This window comes from Rosa rugosa, chromosome 4 (assembly GCF_958449725.1).
Source record: "Rosa rugosa chromosome 4, drRosRugo1.1, whole genome shotgun sequence".
In the NCBI taxonomy this organism is placed as follows: domain Eukaryota; kingdom Viridiplantae; phylum Streptophyta; class Magnoliopsida; order Rosales; family Rosaceae; genus Rosa; species Rosa rugosa.
This window is the reverse complement of record NC_084823.1, coordinates 51,123,531-51,148,962: the sequence shown is the minus strand read 5'-3', so window position 1 is coordinate 51,148,962 and position 25,432 is coordinate 51,123,531. Positions and strand designations below refer to the sequence as shown.

Below are 25,432 nucleotides of genomic sequence, written 5' to 3'. Positions count from 1 at the left end.
CCACTATGACTGAAATTATTATTTTGCCCCCAAATCTAACTTCAGCGTATACGTAGCTCCATTTTCCTACTATAGTTAGAGCAGAGAATTCAAACACTAACGGGGTCTGATTCGGGACTTCTGAGTCACTTCAAAGTAGACGATGGAACATTCACCATCACAGCTTTTTCAGATGAAATTATAACAAGGCGAGTCGAACTGTCGAAGTACAAAAGAATGTGTAACCTGATACATTTTTGACCACATCTAAATTTACAGCATCTCAACCTGATGACTACAACAACAAAACTACAACTGTAAAATATAAGGGTTGGATTGCAGAGACCCCCAAAGCTGTTACCAAGGCTTGAGGTCACCAACTGGACCTGCGGTCCAATTTAGGATCTTCTGACCTGGCTTCAAGTAAACACTAGGGTCGTGAGGCAATTTTCGTGCCAGTCCATTAAGAACTTGATGAAAAGCATCACCCGGTTCGGCGGGTTGTGGGAACAACATAGCTTGCTTCATTGAAGGGTTGGCAAGTAATCTCTGCTTCCTCAGTATCAGCTCTGGTGGGATTGAAGTGAGTATGGTGTCCAAGTTGGGAACATCCTTCTCATCTATATACACACCAATTTCTTCCCATGGAATTGCATCAGCAAAGGGTAGAACAATGTCATCTGCTATGATAACAGGAATGCAACCGAAAATCACTGCTTCAACCAATCTCGGGCTCCAAGGAGCCCAGCCAAGTGGGCATAAACAAAAGACTGCACGTTGCATGTCCTCATAGTATGTGGTGGGATGCTCTGTGGAAATGTCAAAAAGCGGATTGTCTTTGAAGTTCTCCCACACTGCTGCTCTTGCACCTCTGTAAAGTATTAGAAGAAAGTAAGACTAAGATATCTCCAGTCTTGGATTAATAAAAGAAATGAACCAAACGGACGAAGCTAAAACTCACATTTTCTACAGCACATAACAATAGAAGAAAGAAGTCATACTTTTACTATAAAATTTGATTTGTTCATTCATTGACTTCTCCTTTTAAATAGAGTTTGTATCTTCTTAAATGTTTTTAACTCAAAAATGACTTATCTAATCAAAACATTTACTCTATCCATTTTTGGTCGCAACTTGAAAGAAAAGGTGCATTTTGAGCCTCAAATGCTATGGGATTTTTGTGAGAATTACCTTGCATAATAGCCACCTTCTGGATCATTTCCTACATCATAAAATAGTCCTCGGAAGTAAACAAAGATGGATCTAGGAGTTTTCTCAGGAATTAGGTGGGTCTGCATTTTCTGCGGAGGGGCATATGGAGGAACAGTAATTGAGCCCTCTTTCAAGCAAACATGATTCCGTTGCCCAAAAGTCTGAACCAAGGTTGCAAGTTGGAGCAAGGGAAGAATTCCTCTTTCAATTGCCTTCTCTTCCTGAAATAATATAGGCAATCATCATATCAGGAAAATCTGAGATAAATGTCATGCCTGAAAACAACACCATAATGTTGCATACTGGGGTTCTGGTACATCAGAAAAGCATGAAGCTCTATAGGATATTACGAGGAACAACTAACAAGACTAGGCCAAATGGTTCAAATATGCAGTCTGTCAGTATCAGAAAGTATGAGAGATGAAATAAAAAGAAAACCAAGCTCCATACCTGATAATGAAAGCATGCTGCAAAGTCATGAGGCACCACAAAAAAGTGATCAGCCCCTTCGGTGCGGTTCCAATAAGGCCAATTTGAAGAAATAAGTTGTATTGCACTTCTCATCATCCGTGGTGACTTGAAAGGCAAAGGAAGGCCGTTTGGGGTCAGATCACAAGTGGTGTATACAGGAGTATAAAACCAATCAGCCTCCTCAGGATTAAGGGTTCGGACAGGGCTAGATAGGAGAAAACGATGCATGTAGATCTCAGCAGCAAACATATGGTTAAGGCATCTCGGATCCTTCTGCAGAATCTTCTTATTGTATTTGCTTGGAAGCTCATAAACAAAAACTTTCAACCTTCCCACTGGATCATCATCCAAGACATCACCAGCACTACCTACATTGAGTATAAACAAAGCATACTTGAGTTCACAGACAATTGAATTTTCGGTGGATTCTGAATCTATACACAATCTACAGACTTCAAAAGGACAAGTCCTTTGCAAAAGCATAAAGAAGGACTAGTAACAATGGTACTTGTGTATTTGCTAGCTTTCTGGGTGCTCGAACTCCAGCTAACACAGTTAGGTCCTTAACCATTAGACTAGAAGAGGATCAAAATCTAACGCCTAGCTAACTAATTTATATCTTTGACTATGCTCTGTGTCACATCAAATCTAAGAGCGCTTAACAATGACATTATGCATTTGCTAGCTTTCTGGAGCTCCAATTCCATTTAAGTAAACCAGCATTACTAGATGGGTCCTCAACCATTGGACTATTCTAACATCAAAATTAAGGCTTTGAACTATTTGAAAACACCAAGCATCACTCTGAAGTAAATACCGGTTATTTCCCAGACTAACATGTTTATTGTCAGAATCAAAACCAAGAACAATAGACAACACCAAGAGCTAAATCAACATCCAACAAACATATATCCAATTGAAGTAATTTGGATAGCAGATCCCAAATGTCACCAACCTATGAAGATCCCCAAAGCACCCAATCTTCAAGCAACCAAACCCAATATGGCAACACAAATTTCTCATAAATACATCAAAATAATAAAAACCCAGAAAGGCAATCATCTAAAAATGAAGTCTTTTATAGTTTTTCCTACCTGAAATCCTCTCAGTTCGAGCTTGCTCCCCAGAACCAATCTCCACAACCAAGGCAGCACAAACAAGCCCAGCAAAAACCCACTTCCAAAATCTCATCTTTCCCCAATCCTCGTCTTTCTTCAGCTACAAAACCAGTAACCCAAGATAGAAATATCGCTGGAGATTCGAGTCAAATGAGAAAGATGGGTACTTTGCAATCTGATGAAGGTGACAGTTGGGATGTCCAGAGCAGAATTGGGTGAGAGATTGCTATCAAATTTGAGCAGCTGAGATGAAATTGACTAAGAAATGAAGTTGGCTTAAAATAAACAGAGAATCAATTCAGACTCGACGGTGGGTTGATTCCGAGTCCATCTCAGTCTTCAACTCCAAGACCACCTTTCCCAGCTGTTTTGTTTTCACAATTTGTTAATCTTTCTGATTAGGAAAACTAAATAATTCAAATAATTTTGTTGGGGCAATAGATGCCAAGTAATTCAAGTTGGGGTGAGTAAATGAAATTTTACCAAAGAGTGGAATTACTACTAGTCAATGAAAAGATAGGTCGATAGATAATGATTATAGGAGAAATTGCTCAAATGAAAACTTTGAATTCAAATGGTAAAATTGTCATGAAATTTGTAACAGAAAAAGTGAAAAGACTCAAAAGACTGGAGTTATTAACTAAAGCTTGCTAAATTTATTTGGCAAACACATTGAATGTGAATGAATGACGTTTCTCTGCTTTGCTGACGTTTCTCAACCAGAAATGATTAATTCTCAGTAAAGAATTTATATTAATGATTTTCTTGCAATAATTGGTCGATGATAAGCGGTTAAATTCGGTGATTGGTTCAACAAGAAAATTCAAAAGAGAAAAATCAAATAAAATAAGACCACATGGCGTTAGGTTTAAATGTAGGTTAGAGGTAGTTACAAGTCTTAGATGTTAGGAAATAAAAAGTCGTCTTGCTAGATAAGGTAAGACAACAATTTGGCAAATACATTTAATTTGCCACCTCTTTCCTTAATTTTTTTCAGAATCTTCATTTTTTTGAAAGAAATAGATTCAGTCACCTCTTTTAGTTTTAGTCCATAATTTGGTAAAGGGTGCTACTATTTCCACCCTACTAAATGCTTTGTTCACCCTACATTCAATTTTTTCTTTAAAATCCCAAAATTGTCCTCAAGTACAATTATTAACAGAAAAATTATTTGTAGTTAAGAACAATTTTATGGATAAATAAAATTTTATCCAACAGACATCCCAATTATCATCTCAGCTTTCTATACAAAAAAAAAAAATTATCATCTCAGCTTCTTCATCGCTAGTCTACCAAACAATTAGTTAGATGAAATTTTCAAGCTATAGCAGCAAGTGAAAAGAACTGTTGGTTAGTATTATTTTGTTCTATTTCATGTGACTCGTGTTTGATTCTACGTCACAGTAGCTGATGAGGGGAGAAAATAGAGAAGAGGAAAAAAAACGAAAAAGTAAAAAAAAAAACTAGAAGGCATGGGGTTGCACCACGATCGTGTGCTTATTTTCTTTTTCTTTTTTCTTTTCCAGTTTTACATTTGCAATAGTGATATATATATATATTTTTCTAAATTATTTGAGGGTGAAATTGGAAGTTTCAGGGTAAAAGTTTAATTGTATGGTGATTGGGTGAACAAAGCATTTGGTATGGTGGAAATAGCCTCACCCTTTGGTAAATCGATTGTAAAAATAACAATTCTTTCTTAAGAAATGAGTTACTTTGGAAAATTTTGGTACTCCAAAACACTATAAATCTACGGCCATGATTTCCTCTTCCAGGCCTAAAGTGTTCGACCGGGAGAGGTCACTCACTTTGTGTTCTCTTTTTTCATATGGCGTGAGGCGCATGCTAGAGGAAAAATAAATGGTTAGCTGCTATTATGGATGAGACTTTTTTTTATTTTTTATCAAATAAATAACTTTATAGAATAAACTTACTCATATTGTAACACATCCAGAATACTTTTTTGTGCATTGTCAAAACTAAAAGGAACTAGTCTTAGCCTCAAGCCAAATGACCATTACGTACTACAGTGTTATATAGAAATAGGTCCATTCATTTAACTTTTAATCTCAATTTATTCTAGACAAGCCTATCCTACTATGAACAAAACAATTGCATAGTAAATAGACGAAGTACATAAAAGGAACAAACAGAAGGCTAACACGCCCCCATAACCTCCACCTGGATCCCACAACCGAAATCCTAGTAAAGTCGGACAATTCTTTCTTACCAGAACGCAATTGTATTTCCATTCATGGTAAGTGTACTTACCACAATGTCAACCACTCAACCTTTATAGTCTTCCACAAAATTCCGTAGATAGTTCGATACTACTTAGAAAGGCAACAATGGAAGAAACAGCCAGAAGAGTAGTATAATATATGGTATCACTCATATAAAGCATAATAATAACAATCTTGAGAAGAAAGAAGGACCCAAGAGAATGGCAGAGCTATAAGTCTATTACATTAAGACAACGATGCTACTTGACTAGTCCAGAGAAGTTATGAAACGTTACAGATAAGTAATTGAAAATTTGACACCCTTTACCGACATTTAATTTGGTTGGAGTCGGAACAGTTCTAAGGTAATAACAAATAGATTTTGTGGTTCAATAAAGTTGATCACAAAAAGAATAATATAGTGACAAACAATAGGCCTAAATTATGTGCAGTACAGCGAGCTTGGGATGGATACATGCCATTAAATGAAGCTCATCAACTCCCCTTGAAATGAAATTGATGGGGAGCAAAATGACAGAGAAGAATTTAATTGAGTGGAGAAAGGTCGCCTCAAAAGACTCCAGCCTTTTTGGACAAGTCCTATTTAATCTGCACTTTTCGATTTCAATTGCCAATCCATCAGCATTCCTGAGCTCTCTTCTAGTTAGCTTCATCTCTGTTTATCACAGATCTTATACATTAATTCTGCCATTGTCTCTGGGAGTGAGCGAGAGCGAGAGCGAGAGCGAGAGCGAGAGAGAGACAATTATGATGGATTGTAAGAAAGTAGAGTCAAAGGAAGAAGAATTATACTTCAAGAGATGTAGTAGTAGCTAGAGAGAGATGATTACCTGAAAAACAGCAATGATCGAATTAGTCGAGCTGACCAAAACTCGTCTCATGAGAGCATTTGTTGAAGCCCAGGATCCTTCCTCCAAGGTAATAAACATATATAATCACATATCATAATCTTCTTAATTATACATAATTACTCTATTTGGACTTAATCCTCTATGATCTTTGGGGTCAATGGGGTTCTGAGAAATTGTAATATTGTAAATCAAACTACTAATATAACAATTTTTCTCTAGTGTGATATGATATGTCATAAATGTGCACGTGTGTGTATTGGTGTAACTAATAAAAGCTTTGGTTTCTCCTACTTTTAAAGTGAGGTCCTTCCCAGGTCATGAATCATTGAATCTGACCAATCTGTTGTGCACTGAAATGATATGCATATTGAGTGTCAGATGCGGTAGTTTCTGAATTCTCTGATACACGCAGACATTACAAACCCTACTCAAAAGCAAAGCATATACATTGCATGACCCTATTTCTACCAACCCAATTCAAATTAATTCCTTGTGAGAGAGGTATATCATGCATTCTTGATGCTCAACAACTTCAGATTTCAGAAAATATACATTCTTAGGAATTTTCTGATACGCTCCAACTTAAAGAGTACTGAATTTGCTGTTTCTTTGCTCATACACCTTTAGATTTATAATAGACGGCTAAAACTAAAAGTCAAGCAAAAACCAAGACCAAGCCTTTCCCGACTGTTTGGTTTTCACAATTTGTTAATCTTTCTGATTAGGAAAACTAAATAATTCAAATAATTTTGTTGGGGCAATAGATGCCAATTGCCAAGTAATTCAAGTTGGGATGAGTAAATGAACTTTTACCAAAGAGTGGAATTAAACAAGTCAATGAAAAGATAGGTAGATAAAATTGGGCTCAAATGAAAACTTTGAATTCAAATGGTAAAATTGTCATGAAATTTGTAACAAAAAAAGTGAAAAGAGTCAAAAGACTCGGGAGTTATTAACTAAATCTTGCTAAATTTATTTTGCAAACATATTGAATGGCATTTCTCTACTTTGCTGACATATCTCAGCATTGACGACTTCAAGGATCAAAAGCTGTGTGGGAGTAAATAAGTTCGACTTCCATCGATCTTTAGCTTAATTTGAACTTTAATTAGATCTATATTTAGGGAATCATGTCGATTACAATATGAGTGTGATTCAACATGAATCCAACATGATCGAATAAAATAACTGCAGTAAAACTTCGAACACCAGCACTTCCATCTGTCAAATCTCTAGATTGTTTATAACTAGAAAAAAAGTCCCGCGCGATGCTGCAGTTTGTTTGCTTACTAAAGTTTTATACAATTATTGTACATTTATATATTTCAAAAGCTGTTGTTTTTACCAGGTTTGTATATATATTACAAAAGTGGAAACTCCAAGTATCTGATCTCATATGCTTTCCCTTGAATGAGTCCTGGTGCCACAGTTGGATAGTGTGCTTGTTTTACAGATCTTTGAATAGCATCATTCTATATAAACAAAGGAAGTCATGGAATGAATAAATCTTGGAGCACATACTTTTCAAACAATAGCAGAGTTATACACATCTATTAATCATATCACATCATAAAGTCAGGGATTTAAAGGCTAAAGAGGTTGAGGAACAGGACAGAAAAAGATGCACACTCTTCTGCTTAGGAATGAACGTATTCTTCAGTATGTATGAAATGAGGAAATGCATAAACAAAAGTTTTCAGCTTCTCTTTGCTTATAACTTTTGCACCAAATCTTCAAATGAGAGATAAAAATGCTGTTTGTTGATAAAACCACCCCTTATCATAGATTCACACTTAACAGTAATATCTTTCATATAGAATGGTTTTCTGAAAATCGCAAGTAGCTATAAGACAGAAAAAAATTGATAAGAAACTCTGCATATGTGCTTCATAAGTAGTAATGTTGGATCCAGTAAGCTTATTTCATAAGAAATCTGTTTCAAAGGAAAGATGCATTTAGTATCCTATTATTCTTAAGTTGGTTTGGTCTAATAAAAAGGACATTGTGATGGAGTTGCTGACTGTTAAATTAAAACTTAGCCTACTGCAACTAATATGCAGAACAAGTATATAAACTAAAACATATTTCTATGTCAGACTAGGATTAGATATAGAGTTCAAGTAAATGACCAGTTTGGTTGGTGTTGTCCATTCCTTCTCCAAGATCCATACGATAAGTTCTCTTTGCATTGATGGGAATGTATTTATAGAGAAACGTTTATGTTCTTGCAGGGGAATCAACAAATCTGATAAACAGTTTTATAACTGTTTTGCAGTTTACAGCAGTTCCTTCCATCAAGGAAACTGCTCATAACTTCTTATCTATTCAGACAAGCCCTTATCCTAATCAATGCATAACTTGAATATTTAAATTCAAATCAGATGGCTTTAATCAAGTGTTTATTAATGATTTTACAACTCAATTAAATCACCAATGTTTTATTAAATCCCAATAACTTAGCTCCATTCTCTTTGTCTGCTGCTGCTGCAACTCGTGTGCATACCAGCTTTATATATCTAGTTAAATATGATCTTACACTGACTGCATCATATTGTTTGAATCTATCAGGCCATGTTGGATCCAAATCCAGTCTGCAGACCATCAGCTATAGAGTTGGTTGAAAATTCAATTTTCTGCAGGGTGATAAAAAATGCATGGGCCTAGGACAACCACAATTGTGAATTGTAGAGATTGGGGTTGACCCTTATATCTTACTGGCTCTAGCACTATTGTGATACATAGGCTAAGTTTACTCTTGCATCTTACTGTTCCACATGGAAGTTTAGGAACTTCTATCAAAACTTTATAAGATTCTCTGATTGTAAATGAAAAGTGAAAGCTATTAGTAATCCATATTTACAAAAAGATAAGTAATAAAAAGTATACACTATTGGTTCTACTAACTGAAGTACAAAATCCATAATTACAAAAACTAGAACAACCTTTTCATTGAGTAAATTCTTTCTTACAGTAGATATATTGACGATGATATTCCAAAATTATAGAAAAACCAAAAGTTGCAAGAATGTATCTGAAAATATACCTGCAGTAGTTCCTTGTCAACAACCTCCTTTGCCCGGCCGGGCAGTTCTTTTCTTGCCTGTATCAACTTTCTCCTCTTTTTTTTTCACCTCTCACCTGCACCATTCAAAATCCTGAACTATATAAACAACCTTGACCAAAAAAAAAAAAAATTAGGTTACTCTAGAAGCTCATTAATCCATTAAATGAGGTGGTCCTTATTGCCAGTCAGTCTCAACCTATTTTTCATCAAGTAGAGCTTAGATTGCTCCATTTTCAATTTTTCAATTTGTTAGTCTGTCACCAAACAATGACAGACAAAAGTTTCATCAGTACACCATACAAACGGAACATGATCATTTTTTTCTATCATTTTTCTGTTATTAATGGAATATAAACAGTATACATATATATGTATACACAATGGCAGCTTGTCTTCTCTTTGTACCTGAATCCGAAACGGTTCAAGAATCTGATAACACACTGTTCCGAAGATCTGCACAATGAAAGAGAAGTACTTAGAGAATTTGATGTTACCATAACTGTGCAAACTATAACATCAATATATTGGATTGTTGGACGTGTACTCCCTAAACAATCAAAAGAATTAAAATTAAATTCTCAACTGTTTAACAAAAAGAAGCCAAACAACCAAAGCAACTTGAAACAATATAGAAAAAATAATAATGAATGCAAACAGAACCGGTAACTGATCTAAAACTTAAGTGTTTATAAGGATAGTGCCTAAAGTAATCAATCCACAAACAGAAAACAGAAAGGTCTAAATCTAATCGGTCACAACAATTAAAATAATGCACAGCCTTCACCATTTTTCACTATCTCCTCTCTGGCTCTTAAATTGTAGTTGGGGATTGACCAAAAGACAAATAAATTGAAGAGAATGGATCTCACCAGTAGAGTTTTTGCATGTAAACTCTGCATTTCTTTTATCGAGCAGTAGTTACCAGTTGGCTTTTGCTATAACTGATGAATATCGAATAAAAAAACCAACAAAAAATTCAAACTGACCAAATTCAATTCACATATATGACTCTGACTCATTAAAATATTTAGTTTTCTGTTTTAAATCAAATAAATAAGAACGTTATATAGTTGAAGAAAATCTAAGGTCATAGACCCACAGATTCTTCATGTGAGGCTGATGGAGCTATTGACAGATAACGTTCACACAGCTTTGGGCGGATATATTATATTCATTGATTATAGTAATAACAGTTTCTAAGGAATCTTGGAATTTTAGTCTCATGCTAGCCAACATGACTGGAATTCTCAGCACTACTATTTCAGTGATGACACTGAATACAGTAGACCAATATCTATACCTGTGAATTTAGAAGAAAAATGAGTTCATTCCTTCATTCTGAAGATAACTTGAAAATCAATGAAATTAAGGCTTATTCTAAATTTTATTTTATTCAAACCATTAACAATTTCCCAAAACAATAAAACGATCAAATCTGATCTGATTTTCATAACAAAGATTAATTCAAAACTGCGTCTATCCCACCACCATAAAATCAGGGATTTAATCAAAGGTCAAGGACAAAGCCTAATTCACAGAAATGCTCATGAAATTCATGTATCTAAAAAACTCATCTCCAAAACCTACTAATGAAGCTCTTTGTTTCTTTCTTCATCCTATTTAGAAGAGATGGGAACTCAATATGATCATAGGCAAGCTCTAGAACAATTGGATTGCGAGGAATTGTTTCGAAGGGAGGAGGGAAAGCTTCAATTCACTCAGCACTTCTCACATTTGAATCACCAACTGCAGATTTGTAGACCTCAAGTTTCTCAAGGAGGAATTTCTCCTGAATATCAGGTCAACGATGACCCAAAAGAAGAAGCTTGTAAGATTAATGTATGAATATTAGACCCAGGCAAACTTTGCTACATCCTTGCGCATGATCTCATCGATGCTCATCGTGCAAACCAATCTAGAGTTTAAGTATCAAATGCTTGGGAGTCTGACAACCTAGACAAGACACAATTGCTTGAATATCTCAGAAGCCTTAATGTAACAAACAAGAGAAAATGGCCTGGACAGTCCAAGCTGAGCTACCTAGAATGAGGGACAAGATCTTTTATAGTACCAGAATCCAAACTCAACTAGACCCAGTACACAAACCCATGTCACATGGCCAAACATTGAACTAAATTGAAGAATGATTAGCAGGACACAAAATCTCCTTGGCCAGTGGTACTAAACTATGGAGGTTCACCACACAATTCAAATATTTCCTGATGAAGAGGAAAAGCATAATGCGTACCTTCGTGTCAACTCCAGATATATGGATGTTAGAAATCTGTTTTGAGAGATTTTCAGGAGCAGCTCCTCCATGATTCCTGTCGCATGCTCTATGCAACTGTTAGATCTCATTCATCGCACAATAGCTTCAACTCTTTAATCACCACCTGCTAATATGAGAAGGGAAATCAATAAATAAAAAATGGAATATGGTTTTACCAATGTCACCAAATGAACATTTTAACTTGAAAGGACCTTTCTCAAAGGATTATAAAATAAACAGAGAACTAATGCTGACTAATACAAGAGAGAACTGAAAAAATATCAATCTAAAAGAAAGCCAAACATATTTACCAAATGTTCCTGCAAACATACTGCCAAAAAAATTAAAAAAAAACCTACACTAATACACACCTGATCAGCCTTATCAACAGCTTTAAATTTTTGTAGGGCATCCTCAGCAAGTGTGCGAGCACGGCAATATATGCTTCCACCCTCTTACCAGCCAAACCGTATGTTCTACCCAAAAAGAAACACCTGCCAAAAAACTCGGAAGCCTATAAATTGACGAAACAAAATGACATTCCTTGATGCAAAATAAAAAGCAGAACCTTGGTTAATGGTTAAGAATCAGACAACCATGATATTGTAATTGAGTCAGTGAACTCTTGCCATTCTTAGCTCTTAAAGGGTCAATAAAGAAAAAAGAAAAGGAGAAAAAACCTCTCTGCTCGGAAAGCCAAACTTTTAAGCTCACATTCTGCAGCAAATGCCACTTCCTCTGATGTTTTCTCTCGTCCCGAACTGACTAAATCTGAAAGGTCAGCTGTATTCTGCCAATAGTAGCAAAAATTACAGAAGATTATGTATTGTTAACATGAGATATCAGCATGTAGAAAACTTAGCAATATAAAAAAGAGACAAATCAACCTGTAATAGGAGATCATACAAGCAGACAAGCTCTTCTGGCTTCGTAGTTCTCTCCTTTTTGTCATCTTGTCGCTTCGTAAGTTTACTCTTCACAATGCTAACCAAAAGTAGGTTACGCTCAATGGTCCGTTGTCCTAATACAGTACTAACAGCTTTATCAAGGCCATTCAAGTCATCTTGGACATTTTCACAACTACCTGCACTGACCTACATACAAAATAATGATGAGCCACATGGCCAAAAAATATATATATATATATATATATATATCGAATGGAGAAAAGAAACACAGAGTATAATACACTTTAAAAGTGTAGCTTACATACCAAAACACTGTGAATGCAGCTCCTTGCCTCACGGTATGCAGTGAAAATTTTGTCAAAATGGCTAGCCTTTTCTCTGTAGGGAGTGGATTAGCTGATGAACAAAGTACATCTTTCTCCAAGTCTTGAGCTGAAAAAGTTTGTCATCCAAACAAAACTTGAATTATGCTGTGCAAAAAGAAAGAAAGAAGCTACGCATGATGAATCATTAACCAAGTTTTTATCAAAATGTAATAGACTTTATACGGTGCATACTGAAAATGTATAAAATTACTCTAGTGAAATGACGTATTCTTCATATGAATTTTTAACCAGTATCCAATACCAGCTATACATTTGCAGTATACAATATTACTTCTAATTTAGGTCAAAACCATAACAAGCTTTTCCGGATTACAAATCAACAAAAATATGCATCATTTTCTAGACAACATGACAGTTCACTATTTTGATGAAGAGCTGTTCATTTCTGTTGTTCTCAGATCTATTTATATTATTACTGTGTCAGTAAAATCTAACACTCTTTTCAGTAACATTCTTCTGACAAAAAAAAAATCTTCAGTATAGCTGATTGACACATGTATACAGACAAATTGTATGAAGATCAAGAAATATCAATTCCTTAATAACATCTAAGAACTGAAGAAAGATCATTTATGAGGATAAGATAAAAGCTGTCATATTGGAGTTATACTAAACAAATTACTAACCTTTTAAAATAGAAACCCGAGTTTTTGCATTCGAAATTGGAAATCTATGACCTAGCCAATGAAATTCTGTCATGGAGGCAGCCTGTTGAGATCTTGCCTCATCCATAACTGCCTACAACCAAGTTTGGTAAAATCATTAGTAAAAAAAAACAAGAAGAAGTCTAAGACGGATCAAAGTATGAAAAAGCATCACATCTATAGTTCACAATTGACAAATGATCAACTTACCTCCAATTTAGCCTTGAAGAGGTCCAAAGCAAGGACCTGCTATCTCGCCAATATGTAGAAGTTCAGAGCCTTGTAATTCCTCAACATTCTTACGGCATAAAACTTGATTCTCCAGGTCTCCATATTTCACAAGTTCCTCACAAACCGCCCTATAACATAACTACAAAGTCAACCAAACTATATTCACTAACCAAAAGAATACTGGACTCTGAACATACATATCCAAAATCCAACTAATGCCAAAATCCTGCTTCTGCTTTAACAGAATTTTAGTACCGAAGGCTCAAAGTGTAAACAAAATGAATTACAGAACTAACATCTCAGATTTTCTTTCTTTCTGGTGAATATTCAGATGTTAAAATGTTTTTGATATATAACCCTAGTTCAAATATGAGGAGACAAATTTCAAAAATGGGTCAGACTTTCTACGGAGGAAAAATTTGGAGACTTTCTGAAGGAGTAATTTTGAATTAGAAGGTTAGAGCTTCTCATTGCTAATAATGGAGATGACAGACAAGGAGTGAAGACATTGCACTATTTGAGGCACAGTAGCTTTTTTCCCATACTTTTTAGGTGTGACTTACTTATCAAAGAGACATTGCAATGCTTCCAATAAAAGCAGCAAGAAGAATTCACCAATATCAAGGTATATAACTTGAGACAAGAATGCACCTGGCACTTTTGAAGTTCAGTAATACAGCTTCCTCAACCTTGCAGTGCAATACCTCCTGCAAACAAAGATACAAAACAAATTTCAACAACACTAAACCCTAAACACAATTCCACTAAAATAATCAGTAACAGTTTCAATTCCACAATGCACACAAACACACACCATCACCAAAACTAGAGTTTCATGAAGTAAAAGCTGAACCAAACGCAACCTGAACATACCGATAGCTAGTGTAATCCCCACCTATATCCAGCAGCAATCTCTGCATGAAATTATTATAAGAGGACTGTTTCTTTCCTCTTAGATCAGTTTATGAAATTACTCAAAGTATATATCGATTAAACCCAAGAAAAAGGAAACGTCATAAATTGCAAAGATTTAATCATTTGCAAGTCAATTCCAAAAAAGAAAACTTCATCTATTTACAAAAGAATCAATCATTTACATCTTACTCATCAGTTCAAACAAAACAGGCCAAATGCAAAATGGAAATTTCGTTACTCTGCACCACTCCCTCCATTCCCTTACATTTAAGACCTATCAGTACTAGGTGTACCATTCCCTCCATTCCCTTACATTTAAAAGCTACTGTACTAGGTGTAACCCCTATATGCTGAAAAGGTTTTCAACGGATCAGACCAGCTACTTCAAAAAGAACCTGTAGCTCACTGTTCCAAATGCCGACCACTTTAAAAAGCTGCAGAACTGGCCATATGAGACTATATGAGACTAAGGACTACATAGCCTCCAACAAAAGCTTTAAACACTAGCAAGTCGAACTGGAAGCTGTGAGCCATAGCTTCAGTTAGCATAGTCCAAAATAGCCACCACTTTCCTCCTTGTTCACCCCAAGGAGGTGATAAGACATCAGCAAGCCGCCCAACCAACGCAAAGTACAGCTCATACAATGTCACGTCAGCAGGTTTTTTGTCCTCCTCATTAGCTGCTGCTGCTGCTGCCTCTTTTGTTGCTGTTGCTTCTTTCTCTGCAGACTCTTTATTTGCGGCTGCCTCCTTCTGTGTCTCCCTCTCCTCAGCTTCCTTTTCTTTGGCAGCAGCCTGCTCCTCAACATCACAGTTATCTTGGCCCTTCCACTTCCTCTTGAGGAAGTCAAGGGTTTCTCTCAGCCTCTTCGGGATGTCACTCAGCACCTTCTTCTTGAGTATGTGAAATATTTGTCTCAGCTTCTTCGGGATGTCACTCAGCACCTTCTTCTTAAGGATGTTATATAATTCCTTAAGCTTCTTGTGGGTGTCAAAGACTTCATTGAGCACTAGGTGCAACATGACGAGCTTGTGAACTAGGCTAGAGCTGAGATAAACACAAACAACAATACCAAGACATTTCGTGAACATTGACACGGGCCTCTCCTTAGGATCTGTCTTCGGTTTCTTACCTGGAAACCAAGTAAGCCAGTCAGTCACTCAATTCTATTGAAATTGTTCAACTTTTCATCTCTACATTCTAAAACAGTGCATCATCTCTACTTTCTAAAACAGAGAATCTTTACAAGGTCACATTCACAAAGCAACCAAAAAACCCAGAAAAATTCAAACTCTTTAACATACCCGGATCACAAACATCACAAAAATCCGAACTTTATTCAAGCATAAATAAGACTTCAAGAAGAAATCTCATCCAACAAGCTCACATTCACAAAAGTAATTCACACATAACCAAGACTTCAAGAAGGAATCTCATCCAACAAGGTCACATTCACAAAACAACTATAAAGGAAGATCAAAACTTTCCAAGTAAAAGTAACTCAAGCATACACAAGACTCAAGAAGGAATCTCATCGAACAGTCATAGGGTTTACTGGCGAATGCAAGAATTAGAAATCCATAAAGAAGATTGTCAATGAGGACTTACAGAGAACAACACATGGGCATGTGCAGTTGGAAGAGGCAGAACCCGTCGTATTTGATTCGGAATTGACCAACGGAGGAGGAGAATTGGTCGAGAGTGCTCCGGTGTCGAGCAACGGAGGCGACGGTGGCGAAGTTTCAGTGGGAAACCCTAACAGCTCTGGCCACAATGGTCTCCTCGGGGACGACGATGTCCTCCGCAACGAAAGTCGAACAGAACCATCGCTGCCGTGGGTCGATCCAGGTCCTCCACGACCAGGATTTCACGGCGGAGCTGCTGTTAGTATAATTGGAGTGGTCGTCGGGAGGGGGACGTCGAAGACGGACCGGCGAGACGAAACGCCGTAAGCCACTGACGCCAGCAGGAGCAGAAAAGCAAGTAGCTTCCTTGAGACCGCCGTTGTAGAACCTAGAACCTTCGACCAATTCTCCTTCTCCGTTGGTCAATTCCGAATCAAATACGACGGGTTCTGTTCCAACTGCACATGTCCATGTGTTGTTCTCTGTAAGTCCTCCTTGACAATCTTCTTTATGGATTTATAATTCTTGCATTCGCCAGTAAACCCCTATGACTGTTCAATTTCTTGTTCTACATCTGTGTGTTTTCATTCCAGAGATAGATGATGCTGGTTCATATATGTTGGTAATTTCAAAAGATCTGGCTTGATTTTCTTTTCTTTAGTCATTTCTGAGCTAGACTTTGCTCTTAGCGAGATCAAAAGTTTTATTTATTTTATTTTTAATTACTCATGTTTTGTTGTATATATCTTTGACCTAAAACTGTATGTAAAACTTCATTTGTATTTTGGGGGGTTTAGTATAAGGGAAAAATTCACCAACGGTGTCTGGACACTTAGGGGACTTTCAGAATGATACCTGAACTTACAAAGTTATCAATGTGATACCTGGACTCATTTTTTCGTATCATCATCGTACCTATGACCAATTTCCGTAACGGCTCCGTGACGGAAATTGGCCGTATGTATCACATTGATACGAAAAAATGAGTCCAGGTATCACATTGATAACTTTGTAAGTTCAGGTATCATTCTGAAAGTCCCTAAGTGTCCAGACACCGTTGGTGAATTTTTCCCAATTTTGCACGTGCAATGCACGTGAGTCACTTAATGAAGACAAAATGACCGATTTACCCTCAAATTCTTTTTTTTTTTTTCTTTATTCTTCTTTCTTTCTTTCTTTCTTTCTTTCTTCTTCTTCTTTTCTGGTTTCTTCTTCCCCTGATTTGAATCATCAAGATTCAAATCATCTTGCTCGTCTGATTCCCACCGCCGATCGCCGATCAAACACCGCCGCTGCGTCTCAATCCACATTCATGCACCACAGATGTTTCTGGTTCCCCCAACTTCAAATTCTATAGCAAATTGAAATTGTGGATTGAGGCTTCACCGCTCACTCTGAGTTCATCCCCGCCGCCGCCACCAATGACTTGACCACCACCACTCTCGTTCTCTCCTCCGACCCCCTTTTATACACCATTGATCAGAAACTCAGAGCCCGCCAGCCCTCCACTCTCAAATCACAGCTCCAATCACATCCCTCCATCCTCTCCTTCTTCCCGACATGCAACACCACCTCCACACCATCCTCACCTGCAACTTCATCGGTTTAGCCGACAACTTCGGCCTCTAGCCCAACTTCGATCAAAGGCAATTTTAGGCAGACAAAGATTAACAACTTCGGCCTCCACACCATCCTCACCTGCAGAAAATTCGAGCTGTTCTTATTCACCAGCTTCGCCACTCCGCTGCTACCCACCATTGTGACTCGCCGATTAGTAAACAAAGGACTCGGAGCCTCCACCATCGAGAAATTGAGGCTCACATTCTGCGTGTCCTGCGCGGAGGATATCGGCATCGTCGGAGAAAATGTTGTATGAACATAAATTTAGTTTGGGTTCCACGGTGGCAGCTAGTCGAGCTCGTTGATTGTGGCCTTGGCTTTCTTGATTAGCCAATCGACGACCTTGCTAGGCTGGTCGTATCCAAGCCGGTCCTGCATGTCGTAGAATTAAATGGAGGTGTGGGCGACGAGCCTGATGCTGCGATCCCTAGGGCCTTTGGTGGTGCAAACCTTGTTGTGGCTGTCCTTCCGGCCGGTGGCCCTTAGAATGTGGCCTTGAGCCTCCACGATTTCGTTAGCAGTGGAGGAAGAAGCAGTCCTTATCCCCAAACCCAATCGAGAAGCAGCGGAGGATGACGTTGTTGTGCGGTGGTGGAGGTTGTTGTGGTCAAGTCATTGGCGACGGCGGCGGGGATGAACTCGGAGTGAGCGGTGAAGCCTCAATGCACAATTTCAATTTGCTATAGGATTTGAAGTTGGGGGAACCAGAAACATCTGTGGTGCATGAAGGTAGATTGAGACGCAGCGGCGGTGGGAATCGGACGAGCAAGATGATTTGAATCTTGATGATTCAAATCAGGGGAAGAAGAAACCAGAAAAGAAGAAGAAGAAAGAAAGAAAGAAAGAAAGAAGAATAAAGAAAAGAAAGAAAGAATTTGAGGGTAAATCGGTCATTTTGTCTTCTTTAAGTGACTCACGTGCATTGCACGTGCAAAATTGGGAAAAATTCACCAACGGTGTCTGGACACTTAGGGACTTTCAGAATGATACCTGAACTTACAAAGTTATCAATGTGATACCTGGACTCATTTTTTCGTATCAATGTGCTACCTACGGCCAATTTCCGTCACAGAGCCGTTACGGAAATTGGTCATAGGTACGACATTGATACGAAAAAATAAGTCCAGGTATCACATTGATAACTTTGTAAGTTCAGGTATCATTCTGAAAGTCCCTTAAGTGTCCAGACACCGTTGGTGAATTTTTCCCTTAGTATAATAAATGAGATGTTGTATGCCCAGTTTTGAATTATGTTTGCTACTAAGCTAGTGTGTGAGAAACCATTTCTCAATTGCGGTTAATTGCTGCGTGGAGGTGAAAAGAAATCTTGGCACTTCTCCGAGCCTTATCTATACTATTATTAAGAGAAGAGGTTTTGTTAGCCAAAACTGAAAATTTTGACAGATTTAACCCTGAAAGATTAAAAAACTTTGACAATAAATTAAATTATAAGGGTAAATAGGACAATTATAAAATAGATTTTATTAAGAAAATTGAAAAGAAATTATCCCACAACCTCCACTTTTCTCTCCCACTATTTTCTCTCTGCAATAACTGATCTATTTTCTTTTGTAGATAACTTTTTTTTTTTTTACAATTAAAATTTTTCTTACACATACAAAGCATGTGATTGCAGACTAGTATAGGTTAAGTTGAGCCCTCGACTCTGGGCTTTCGAGATTGATTTTAGGTGGTTATTGGGCTTCGGTTATAGACCTAAACCTTTTTTTTTTATGTTTTTTTTTTTTTTAGTAAGACGCGGCATTATGAATTATGAGTCTCTCACTTTATGGTAAAGGCGACATGTGCTTGGTCCCAGTATGCACACTTAGTGGCTTTGTTTGATCTAACGAGGGGGCGAGCTGTTTACTTGATCAAATGGACGCAACCTCTTGCCAGTGACAAGATGAAATAGAGTATCGCCACATTTGTTTATGTGCAGCAACATAATAAAAAAGTTGCGTTATTTGTAATGACTTTTTTTTTTTTAATATAGAGTAATCTTTCTATCATGTCACCTCTTTGTTTTGTTAAAGCAAATACAGTAGCCAGTTTTTGCACTCTCTGTTAATCGGTGCTTGTTAGAGTACATAAATTTAGTAGAGATTCCTGTTATTATTTCAAGATGTTCTCTTTTAGAGTTTGTTATATTATACAGTTTCCACATTCTCGCCCACTTGTATTATACAGTTTCACTAATCAAGACTTGAGGATAGCCGCACGCCTCTGAACACAGTCAAGAGTCATCCCCAATATTATTCATAAACCCAAGAAATACCCTACAGAAAAGAAGGCCCCCATACTCAATGAAAAGATAACAAATAAAAATATTCCGGCCCACCAACCCAACTAATTGCAAGTCCGATACAAATCTAAAATATAGGCCAGATTATGTAAGTGCATGTTAGACTCTGACCTGTATTCATGGCTTTGATATCTAATTAAATCAAATCCTTTAAAAAAAAAAAAGTCTTAGATGTTAGGAAATAAAAAGTCTTCTTGCTAGATAAGGTAAGACAACAATTTGGCAAATACATTTAATTTGCCACCTCTTTCCTTAATTTCTTTCAGAATCTTCATTTTTTTTAAAGAAATAGATTCAGTCACCTCTTCTAGTTTTTGTCCATAATTTGGTAAATCGATTGTAAAAATAACACTTCTTTCTTAAGAAATGAGTTACTTTCGAAAATTTTGGTGCTCCAAAAACACTTATAAATACGAGAAATTTTTCTGTCCTCCAGTAGAACCATGTCAGCCTGACACATGGTCTACCAACCCAATAGAAAAACGCCACATGGATTTATTTAACACCTCATATCATAGCAAATTACCCTACATCCTACTGCAGTAAAACCAACGTGAAACAAAAAAAAACAACTCCTAAACCTTCCGTTAGCAGCTATCGTTAACTATACAAACAGTCTCAAAGGAACCCTAGAAAAATTTCTCGTATTTGGTACAAGTTGATGAACTTGCTTCTGTGTTTTTCGAATTGGGTTCCAACTGCGTTTGCTGCTTTTATAGTAAAAGTTCATGTACTTGCTTCCGTTTTCTCTTCCATGTTCTACTTGCTTCTGGTTTTTTTTTTTTCCCGAATTGGGTTTTATTTGTTGCTTCTGTTGTTGCCATAGCTTCTTGCTTTGCTCATCTTTTTTCTTTTCTTTGGGTTTAGTTTGTTGCTTCTGTTGTTGCAAGTTGCTTCTGTTGTTGCAAGTTGCTGCCATAGCTTCTTGCTCTGCTCCTCTTTTTTTTTTTCTTTCTGAATTGGGTTTAATTTTTTGCTTCTGTTGTTGCAAGTCGCTGCCATAGTTTCTTGCTTTGCTGGTTTTTTTTCCTTTTTTATTTTTCTTCTCTTTTCCCCCAAGCTACATAGCTAGCTTCTTGCTTTGCTCATCCCCCTCCCCCCTCTTCCCCTAGCTACTTCGCTTAGGCTCTTCAATCTATTAGTTTGGTGCGTCCTTCTTCCTATTGTTTTGTTGGTTTCTTTTAGGAGTTGTGTTCTAGAGTAAATCGACACCCCTCTATTATATAGATGATTGATTGGAGTGAATTACTAAATAATTTATTAGTCCCTGTTTACATACTTGCTTCAGTGTTTGCTCCGATTATTATGAACTACTTTCACATTGTAGTGTACTTTACAGTGCAATAATTTTAACTCGGTTCAAATATGAACTTTTTGCAGTTGTTCTATGAATTTGGTGATATGGATATGCTATGATACTTTATGGGAGAAGACTTGATATGCTACCAGTGGAGAAAAAAACAACCAATTTCTCCAATAGTAGTAGTAGATTGGCTTAGATTTTGCTAAATACGGTTTTCAATAATGATCAGGATTTGGATTGTTATGTTATACTAATGAAGAGTATAAAATGTGTTTGTTTAGGATTCTGGCATTTGCTTTATATACTAAATGCTTAGTTAAAATGAGCTTAGTTATGCTCAGTAGAATCCTACTTCCATCCTTTTGTTTGACGTCTAATCCATGATCTCCCTTTTTTTTTTTAGATAAGTCTCTCTGTCTCTGATGATTGTATATTGCTAATCTGTTCCATTAATTTCCTTGAAAAATAATATGTACACAGTACACTACAAAATATGTGGTAGTCTTGCTCAATACAAACAAAATACGTGAACATAACACATTGATCAATCCCTAAGCTTCTGTATATTTTAGGCAATCAACCATAAATTGAGTCACGAAGAGCAAGCTCGATATCATTATCTATCCGATTACAAATTGCATCATAAATTTGTTTTAACCCCGTACTGTGCACGGCGTTGAGCCAATTGAGCATCCTTTTCCCTTGTTGCTTCTGCAATTTTAGGTCTGCAAGGCTGAAACCTGCAAAACAGGTTTGGATACGGTTAAGCATCTAAGCCAACATTGATACAAGAGCATTAGGATTAGTACCTCTCCTATGTAGGCAATCAATATTTTCATAACAAGTGAACAAATAATGAACTCATACCTATACAGGTGAATAAGAACTAAAATGAACATGGATTTCATACTCTTTTTTTTTTGGGCAACACATGCTATACAAAATTCAAAAACAACACCAAATATTTTGTATTGTGGTATAACTAGTATTCGATGCATAACACCAACTAATCTATTACATTGTTAGTGTGAATATCACATTGCACTTGCATTAGCAATTTTCAAAGTAGGCAATTGGCCATTTAATAAAAATGGTATGCATCAGATGTTAGTTGGAACTTGTACTTTAGATCAGTCCTAGAAATGAAGTAAGATAATCAACCAGTAGCCTTCAGATGGCAACACAAAATCAAAGAGAGAGCTTTACAAAATTCAAAAGGAACACCATAAATTTTGTTTTGCTCACTCAAATTGATAAAAAAAACCCCAGACTAACGTAGGCCTAATATTTAATTACAAAAAATAAATATAGCTAAGCTTCTTTCTCCAGTTTCTTTGCTTTAGTAGAGCAGTAGAATTCAGTGATATTTAGCTGCACACGTTTTGATTTTGGTACACTGGCTTTTCTTTAAACAACTTACTATTCTACTCCTGACTCGACACAGTGAACATATTTAATCAGTGACCAAATGCTTGAATGGATATGAACTTAACTCAATAAAACAATGTTGAGGTAAACTCGATCACCACTATATTAGTTGCAAACTAAAAGTTCCGAGGCTGCATATATATGAATGGTGATCATTATCAAAATTCTTATAAACATATATTTCTCAAGAGTCGACTCCTAGCTTTGACGGCTCCATTGCTGAAGACTTTTGAGTAATCTTACATATCTCACCCTTCCATATATAACTAAGCTTTAGTTGTTTAATCTATCTTTTCACTTACTTCCCATAAATCCAGAGCATGAACAAACAGCAAATTTCAATACCCAAACCGAAATGAGATGCAATTTACTATTAATTTCAATTTCATGAATTGAAAAATCAAATCACAGATTTATATGAAAAGCTAAAAATCGCATTTGCTAAAGAGGAGACGGTACCTGAGGGCTGAGGCAATTGGGTGTTGCTATTGGTGTGCTTCCGTTTGACTACTACTCTATAGCATACCCAACACTTGGGTGTCAAAATCAAATCCCAGAAATGAAATACTCAAGAAGGGAGATCTATACAAGTTTAATCAGTCTCAGATTCTATTACGGAACTAATCGAAATCATTCAATCGAATGATACTCACCTTTTTCATGGTCGGCTCGATTGCTCAATTCCTGCGAATTTAGTTTCTCTTTCTATTTCTGTGAATTTGGTTCTCCCATTCTCTTTGTGTTTATAAGGATCGGGGTTGGAAGTATGGATGTAAAACTAACGCTCAAGAAAAATCACCCATCTAAGCACATAATCTACCCAAAAGAGAATTGATAAAACTGAAGGGGAAAATCGCAGGGTTAGCAAATCACCCAAATTCGAGTTTAGAACTATGACAGCAGAGGATGAATATACTTTCAGTTTTTTGTGTTTTGATAGTGTTTGCATAAGTTAACGGCAATAGTTAACATCCCGTTTAAGATTCTTGTTTTTTTTTGTTTCACGTTGGTTTTACTGCAGTAGGATGTAGGGTAATTTGCTATGATATGAGGTGTTAAATAAATCCACGTGCCGTTATTCTATTGGGTTGGTAGACCATGTGTCAGGCTGACATGGTTCTACTGGAGGATAGAAAAATTTCTCTATAAATACCCATGTGCCTCCTCATCTACGGCCACGATTTCCTCTTCCAGGCCTAAAGTGTCCGACCGGGAGAGGTCACTCACTTTGTGTTCTCCTTTTTCTTATGGCGTGAGGCGCATTCTAGAGGAAAAATAAATGGTTAGCTGCTATTATGGATGAGACTTTTTTTTTTTTATCAAATAAATAACTTTATACTCATATTGCAACACATCCAAAATACTTTTTTGTGCATTGTCAAAACTAAAAGGAACTAGTCTTAGCCTCAAGCCAAATAACCATTACATACTACAGTGTTATATAGAAATATGTTAAGACTTTCGATGCTCAATTATTCTAAACAAGCCTATCCTACTATGAACAAATGGGTTTTGTCCATTTACACCATTTTTAGAGATTTTTTTCCCACTTACCCCACTAAGTTTTTTTAATTCTCTCTTACCCAAAACACTCTAAGGAGGTCTTCCCTAATACCCCATTAAGATTTTTTTTTTTGTTTTTTAATTTTTTTTAATACAAGTTTACCCTTATCCCTTTGTTACTTAGAGAGAGAGAGAGAAAATAGAAGAGAGAGAAACCATGGGAGACTTCGCCGGAGCCCGGTCACCGGCCGCCGGAGTCCGGTCACCGGCCGCCGGAATCCGGGCAACTTTCGCCGGAATCCGGTCACCGGCTGCCGCCCACTGGAATTTGCTGAAAATCTCACGGGAAAGTTTTTTTTGCCCCCAATAGACATCTATTGCCCCCCAATAGACGACTATCAACCATGTATTGCCCCCCAATAGATGACTATCAGCCATGTATTGCCCCCCAATAGACGACCATCAGCCATGTATTGCCCCCCAATAGACGTCTATTACCCCCCAATAAGACTTTCAGTTGCCAAAATGAGAACTAATCTCCCTAAATTTAGACAAATAAACTTTGATTACAGAAAAAAAACAAGGAGATTACATAAATTCAAAACGTCTATTGCCCCCCAATAGCCGTCTATTGCCCTCTAATAAAGGGGTAATAGACGTCAATTAGAGAGCAATAGACATTCAAAACATTTTTTTTCCTTTTTCCTTTCCTTCTGTCCTGTTGCTTAAACAAAAAAAAAAAACTAGAAATTGATTTGGGCACCCAGTCTTCTCCCTTCTTCGCCGGTTGTAGAACCTGGACCGGACCCCTAAGTTCGCAACTGTGATTCTTTACAACCTATGAACAAATCGATGATCTTCTTGTTCAAAACGACGACGATTCGATGCCGGAGCTTGAGTCCCCTGACCTCAGACTGAAACGAAATGTCGTGGATGCCCAAGGGACTTGAGGTCGTCCCAGATCATGACTTGTTGGCCGGGGAGGCCGGGTCGGGTCCGCCTCCGACTATGGCGAAGATTTGGGTGGTGCCGAGCATACGGATTCGAAAGCATAAGTGGATTAAGAAGTGAATTAAGAAGAAGAAGAAGATTGCGAGGACCTGATCGGCGGTGGGAGAAGAAAACGAAGGCGGAGCAGGTTGGTCGTCGGAGCAGGAAACTTGCAGTAAGCGAGGCTGCGTCGGAGTCGGTGGTGAGAGAGATATGAGAGAGAGATCAAGGTGAGAGTGAGCAGAGGGATGTCCGGCGAGATCGTCTTGGTCAGTCGGTGCCGGAAGTCGTTCGCCGTGGTGACCGAGTTGGGGGGAGAGAGAGAGAGATCGAGGTGACTCAGGTGAGAGAGAGCGCGTATACAGA

The 25,432-nt window shown here is 37.3% G+C and overlaps 2 protein-coding genes, 1 long non-coding RNA gene and 1 pseudogene across 5 annotated transcripts; all 4 read right to left on the bottom strand.

Annotated features, from left to right (window-relative positions):
* Positions 1–129: 129 nt before the first annotated feature.
* On the bottom strand, positions 130–3,190 carry LOC133743602 (probable beta-1,4-xylosyltransferase IRX10L). The gene is made up of 4 exons (XM_062171583.1): positions 2,757–3,190; positions 1,642–2,030; positions 1,171–1,412; positions 130–850 (listed from the first exon to the last, which is right to left on the bottom strand). The coding sequence occupies exons 1-4, from the start codon at positions 2,851–2,853 to the stop codon at positions 337–339; spliced, it is 1,242 nt and encodes a 413-aa protein (XP_062027567.1). The 5' UTR covers positions 2,854–3,190; the 3' UTR covers positions 130–336.
* A 1,960-nt stretch (positions 3,191–5,150) lies between these two features.
* Positions 5,151–8,420, bottom strand: LOC133743845 (uncharacterized). The gene is made up of 3 exons (XR_009863284.1): positions 8,004–8,420; positions 5,854–7,346; positions 5,151–5,719 (listed from the first exon to the last, which is right to left on the bottom strand). It is a non-coding gene; the product is annotated as an uncharacterized LOC133743845 (long non-coding RNA).
* A 977-nt stretch (positions 8,421–9,397) lies between these two features.
* LOC133744986 (uncharacterized) lies at positions 9,398–14,247 on the bottom strand (annotated as a pseudogene).
* Positions 14,248–14,425: 178 nt separating this feature from the next.
* On the bottom strand, positions 14,426–16,603 carry LOC133743844 (uncharacterized). 3 transcript variants are annotated; one of them, XM_062171899.1, is made up of 2 exons: positions 15,804–16,603; positions 14,426–15,424 (listed from the first exon to the last, which is right to left on the bottom strand). In XM_062171899.1, exon 2 carries the CDS (start codon positions 15,381–15,383, stop codon positions 14,748–14,750), a length of 636 nt encoding a protein of 211 aa, XP_062027883.1. In that variant the 5' UTR covers positions 15,384–15,424; positions 15,804–16,603; the 3' UTR covers positions 14,426–14,747. The 3 variants fall into 3 exon arrangements, with proteins under 3 accessions (XP_062027883.1, XP_062027881.1, XP_062027882.1); XM_062171897.1 differs by having other exon boundaries at positions 15,901–16,602; XM_062171898.1 differs by having other exon boundaries at positions 15,597–15,891.
* Positions 16,604–25,432: the final 8,829 nt, after the last annotated feature.